At 34.4% G+C, this 5,927-nt stretch overlaps 1 protein-coding gene across 1 annotated transcript in view; it reads left to right on the top strand.

The window, feature by feature from the left end:
- LOC107474879 (probable protein S-acyltransferase 16) overlaps positions 1-3,277 on the top strand; it is a 7,988-nt gene extending 4,711 nt beyond the window's left edge. Inside the window, exons 2-7 of the mRNA XM_016094526.3 lie at positions 1,224-1,316; positions 1,407-1,508; positions 1,686-1,763; positions 1,875-1,973; positions 2,059-2,154; positions 2,912-3,277. Coding sequence (XP_015950012.1) covers positions 1,224-1,316; positions 1,407-1,508; positions 1,686-1,763; positions 1,875-1,973; positions 2,059-2,154; positions 2,912-3,025 — 582 coding nt within the window. The 3' untranslated portion in view covers positions 3,026-3,277. The remainder of the gene's footprint in view (positions 1-1,223; positions 1,317-1,406; positions 1,509-1,685; positions 1,764-1,874; positions 1,974-2,058; positions 2,155-2,911) is intronic.
- Positions 3,278-5,927: the final 2,650 nt, after the last annotated feature.

Genomic DNA, 5,927 nt, shown 5'->3' with positions numbered 1-5,927 from the left:
AGGAAAAGTCCAAAATAGTTTTACCCTCAATATTGATCACTTCGAAACCATGGCCTCCGTGAATACTCCCATATCCAGTCACTTCTCTCCCAACATGGCCATTTAAATCTCCTCCTAAGAAAATCTTATCTCCCAAAGATATGCCTTGAACTAAACTCTCTAGATCCTCCCAAAACCTTATCTTGTGTTGTTCGTCCGAACCCACTTGCGGTGCATAGGCGCTAATCACATGGAAAGCACCTCCCTCCACCACAAGTTTGATAGAGATGATCCGATCTCCCACCCTCTTGACATCAACTACGTCCTTCTTCCACTGCTTATCCACAATTATTCCAACCTCATTCCTATTCTTCACCTTTCCTGTATACCAAAGTTTGAAACCAGAAGAATCCAACTCCCTAGCCTTTGCACCAACCCATTTCGTTTCTTGTAGGCACATAATGTTAATCTTCCTCCTTATCATGGTATCCACCACCTCCATGGACTTTCCTGTTAGAGTGCCTATGTTCCATGTCCCAAATCTCAACCTTTTGTCGCTTCGACCTTTACCTTTTCCTTTGTGAACTAGCTTATTTACCCTCGTCCGTTCACGAAAACGCGAGAACCCTTGCTCATTTAACACTACATCCGGGCACCGATGCAGCGGCTCTTGCTTTGACACCGTACTCGAGCCATACGGCGCGTTACTTCCGGGTAACGACCTAGCTTTAGCGCAATAATGTCTTTGATTCATGTCATGGGGGGTTCGGCTATATTTTTACGTTGGTTGCCGAAGACCTAACACAACCCTCCTCCTTTATCCGGGCTTGGGACCGGCTATGTACCGCAAGTGTAACATAGGCGGAGTTTCACGTCTTGCAACTATGCTTTGCTAATTAAAAAGCTATCTCATCTATCCAATCTCATAACCATGGCTATAAGTTTGATTGGTTTAGCCCAGCCTTGTTTCCTGTCTTTCTGCCTTTTGATGGTCAATATGCTTATGAACTGCAGAATCATGTGGAGTCCTTGAAATCAGGATATTATCTTTTGTGCTCCTTATTGAATCTTTTTCGTCTAAACATGACTATGAAATTATTTAGAGATGTTAACAATTTGAATTTTTACTCTTGAAAGAAAGGAATAATGTATTCTTGATCTTACAATAATTTCCATAAACAAGTTGTTTATTAATATTGAGCATCATGAACTTTTGTCTGACGGTGCTTTGGGTCTGCAAGCAGAGTGGAGATCTGCGATATTGCCAAAAATGTTCACACTATAAGCCTCCCCGTGCACATCATTGTCGGATTTGCAAAAGATGTGTGCTTCGAATGGTATGCATGATTTCATTATTTGAATTATCATTCAAGGTTTGTCTCGGATTTTCTAAATAATGACAAGAAGTTTCATGTCTTGGTTGTAAGGATCACCATTGCATTTGGATAAATAACTGTGTCGGCCATGCAAACTATAAGGTCTTCTTCATCTTTGTCTTGTATGCTGTAATTGCATGCATCTACTCCCTGGTATGTCACATATTTCATTATCTGCACGAGTTTGTTTTCATTTTGATTATGACTTATATTAAACTCTATTTGCATGAATGTAACATGGGGCCTGATTTAGTTTCCTAGCGGTGCTTGATTTGGTGGTTTTGCTTGGGCTGACAATCTTTTCGTTTTCCATATCTCGCAACTTTGTAGGTCTTACTTGTTGGAAGTCTAGCTTATGATGGCGTTCAGGATGATGATAAAAGTGGCGGCTCTTTCAGAACTGTATATGTAAGTTCTGCTAAGGGTTATTTTATATATAAATCTATTTTTGATGGAAAAGTACTCCTTATCTAAACTCCAATTTTGTTTCTTATGAAATTCATCCTTTTTATTTTCCAGGTTGTTTCGGGCCTCTTGCTGGTCCCTTTATCTATAGCATTATGTGTGCTTTTAGTATGGCATGTCTATCTCATCTTACATAACAAGACTACGATAGAGGTTATTAGATGTTTTCAGTTCTGCATTGTTATTTGTTGTATTAGCCTGATATTAACTTTTATTAAACGGGCAATCTTGTTCGCAGTATTATGAAGGAGTGAGAGCTCTGTGGCTTGCTGAGAAAGGTGGAAGTATCTATAAACATCCATATGACCTTGGCCCATATGAGAATTTGACTTCTGTAAGAGCTGAAGAATTCTATTTTAGTATTTTAACTCTTTGCAACCATTAGGTCATCTTCTTTCTCCACTTGTTTCATCTTGATCATGATGGATGACTTTATAGATTGAATTCAGGTTTAACATTTTCCATTGATTATCCTAGTCATTATTAGCTAGGGCTAAATGCACATATACTGAATGTTTTAGGAAGGTCATGAAGATTTGGTAGGCTTTTTTAGATTACCGGTCTACTTCTTAACAGAACCTGTCTATATTGCCTTACAGGGAACTATTAAGTAGCTTGGTTATTTCATATTTCTATATAAAAAAAATTCTAATATCTGTAGTTGTAATTCATTATGGTTCAAAGTTTTTCTTTGTCACAGCAGTTCACTAATTGTTGGAAATCATGATAGAATTGAATCGTATCAGAGAGTATCAAATATGATCTTAGTTCTAGTTTTGAAGTTTATCATTATTTTCTTATTAGTATTATTAGGGTTTTACTATTATTATAAACAGAGGCTAGTATTTTCTCTTTAACACATTACATAAGATTAATATATTCTCTCTCTCATTCGCTCTTTACTCTATTATTTTCCTGGTTAATCATGGATTTTAGTACTAATACAGGTTTCTAATGTACAAAATCTATTGCTTCTCTTTCTTCTTTGGATGTGCTCCTTTTTGTTAGTTTATCAGTTAGCTCAGTTTATTAATTGCCCCTAATAATTGAAAATTATTTTTATAATGACATAATATCTCATTTTAACGCAGGTTTTGGGTCCAAATATCCTTAGCTGGCTATGGCCTACGGCAGGCCATATAGGTTCTGGACTTAAGTTCCGCACCGGCTACGATGTTGTGCAAGGAGCATCAACATCCAAATGAAGTTTTGATCCAAATGAAGTTTTGATGTTGCTTCATCATGGGCATTGTTTTGCGAAACAGATGATAAGCGAAAAAGAACAACGATCGAAATTAAATGGAAAGGGAAGCTCCTGTACTTCCTCTCCAGAGTTTCCTGATACAAGGAATTCATTAACCATGTTTGTACACACCACAGTTTGTTGTAAAGAAACTAATAAATTTATAATTCATCAAAATATGAAAAAAAGTAACCAATGTTTAGAGGTTTACCTATCTGCTGCTTTTTTTTCTTTCCTTTTTTCTGTATAATTATCTCAAGTTATTTTAATGTCTAATATTACTAAAAAAAAAAAATAGGCTAAACTGTCTTACGAGAGAAATGACCTTTTTTGAACATACTAAAATAAAAGTAAAATTAGCTAGCATAAATTGTCTCCATATGAGTTTCGATTCCAATTTGCCATTAATAATACTTTGGTCTGCTAAGAATTATTAATTTGCTGTCTCAACCACTGGATGCATCTCTTTCACAAATAGTTTAATATCCAAAATATTTTTTAACATCTTTAGTGACTGCTCTTGTGATAGGCTTCATAGAAATGTTATAATCTCCATATTGCACTCTGGAGTTTGTACAACATTGGTAATTTATTCGCACTGAACATGTCAAGAAAGTTGAGTGATGACAAAGCAAATTAGTTATAAACACGATGCAGCAAGTGTCGAGGTTCCTGTTTTGTATATGTGGCAATTTATTGGTTAAGGACAAATATTTAAATGAAACTCGAATTTGTAACAGATTAGTCATTTGCCTGTTATGAAACTCGAATTTGCAACAGATTAGTCATTTGTCTGTGGGAAAAAAAAAAGTATAAAGACCATGCGAGGCATCTACAATAGCCGAAGTGTAGCCGTTCAATAGCGGAATTGAGTATGCAATGCACTAATATATATGCCTATCTGGATATTGATAAACGTAACCATTTTTTGTTCTTAATTGCAATGCTCTCTTTCTACATAATGTACCGAAAAGTTCATGAGTATTTTGAAAGTATATTTAATACTTGCTCTAACAATGTGTGGTTGTATATGCTCATGCTCATGCTCATGCTCATGCTCATGGAGTACTCTTAAATTTGAAGCAACAATATCATATTTTGGTGTATTCAAATTCCAGCAGGATGATTCCCAGGAGAAATATGTACCAACTACCAACTGAACTATCGAGAGATAGTTAGGTACATTAGTGTTGAGGTCAAGTTCTTTGTTCACTGTTGTCTTTCTCAGCCATCATTAGGATATTTGGTGTATTTTGCCAAATTGAGTTTATAGAAGTTTATATTCAATGATACTAAATTTGCGAGATAAATCTCTTGGATATTTGTGAAGCTTTGGTAAATTTTAGTGAAAAAATTTGACTAGTAAATATTTTAAAAAATATTTTACTTATGTATTATTTTTTTTAAAATAAGAAATAGATATTTATTGATGCAAATAAGGTTATAATTAGGATCACTTGAAAGTTTTTTATTTATATAATTAAGAAACTTTAATATCTCTAGCTATCGCAAATATGGAAGTTGTGTAACTACACAACTATCATTTCCCAAGAGGATAGTATCTTAGCAGATAAAGCTCCACTTTGTATGAGGACTACGCAAAATGATCACATTTTCATGAAACAATATTCATTTTGCGGAGAGACAGAACTGGCGACACCACTCGCATCAATGTGGTTTAGGGTTGAGTGATAATGTTAGTATAATCCCCATACTTAATTGGTCATAAAATCATTTATTCATATAAATGATGCTATCATATTTTTTATCTCTCAAACTCACTAACACTCATAATAATAAGGAGAGAATCATTTAAAACAATCAGTAAGTATTTTGATTCATGGAGAGATAGATAACAACATACATATGAAGTCTTTATATAAGCCATGCTTCTTACTAAAATAATAATTTATGAATCACAATTCAATTTTGTAATGACCACTATTTTATGAGTTGGCTTCATGAATCTTCTTTCACTTTGTATTCATGTAGTTTCTATAATCTTCTTGACTTCCAATTTCAATTCAATTTGATTTTGAATTTCTTCAATGTTATAGAATGTTGTAGTTGTACTACTCTCTTGAATGTTCTTCAAAAATCTTCAAGCTTCCAACGTCTTCTAGTAAATAGATGATTATTGTTTTCAACTCAAACTTTGCTTCTTCAATTCTTTAACCATGTTTCATGAATATTCTGGTCCATGCAAGTTGATTTAAAATTTTTAATCAACATTGCCTCCCTTAAATCAAACTTGCAGAATTAATCATTCCAAACATCTTCAATTTGTAAAATAACTTGGTCTTCAATGGCTTTGTAAATATATCAGCAACTTATTCTTTAGTTGGACAGTACTCGATCACAACTTCTTTCTTATTTACCAATTCTCTAATTTTATGAACCCGACTATCAATATGCTTCGATCTTCCATGAAATACTGAATTTTTGCAAAGTGCAATAGCTGACTTGTTATCACAAAATATTGTTGTTGAAGTACTTTGTTTCTCGTTCAATTCCTCAAGAATTCTTCTTAGCCAAACTACTTGCGTTGTACAACTTGCTGCTGCTATACATTCTGCTTCTGTTATAGAGAGAGCAACTACAGGTTGTTTCTTTAAAGACCATGAAATTGCACCAGAACCAAGATGAAATACAAATCCTGAATTGCTTTTTCTTGTTTCTTTGATATATCGAAAAATTCTTTTTGCCGCTTGCAAATGGTTGGTACAAGGTTCCTCCATGAATCTGCTAAGTAAACCAACTTCAAACACAATATCTGGTCTAGTCGCAATCAAGTACCTTAGACTTTCAATCAAGCTTTTGTAATATGTAGGATTTACTGCTCTTCCTTTATCTTCTCTTAGTAA

This window comes from Arachis duranensis, chromosome 2, assembly GCF_000817695.3.
Source record: "Arachis duranensis cultivar V14167 chromosome 2, aradu.V14167.gnm2.J7QH, whole genome shotgun sequence".
Taxonomy (NCBI): Eukaryota; Viridiplantae; Streptophyta; class Magnoliopsida; order Fabales; family Fabaceae; genus Arachis; species Arachis duranensis.
This window is presented reverse-complemented; position numbering and strand designations above follow the sequence as displayed.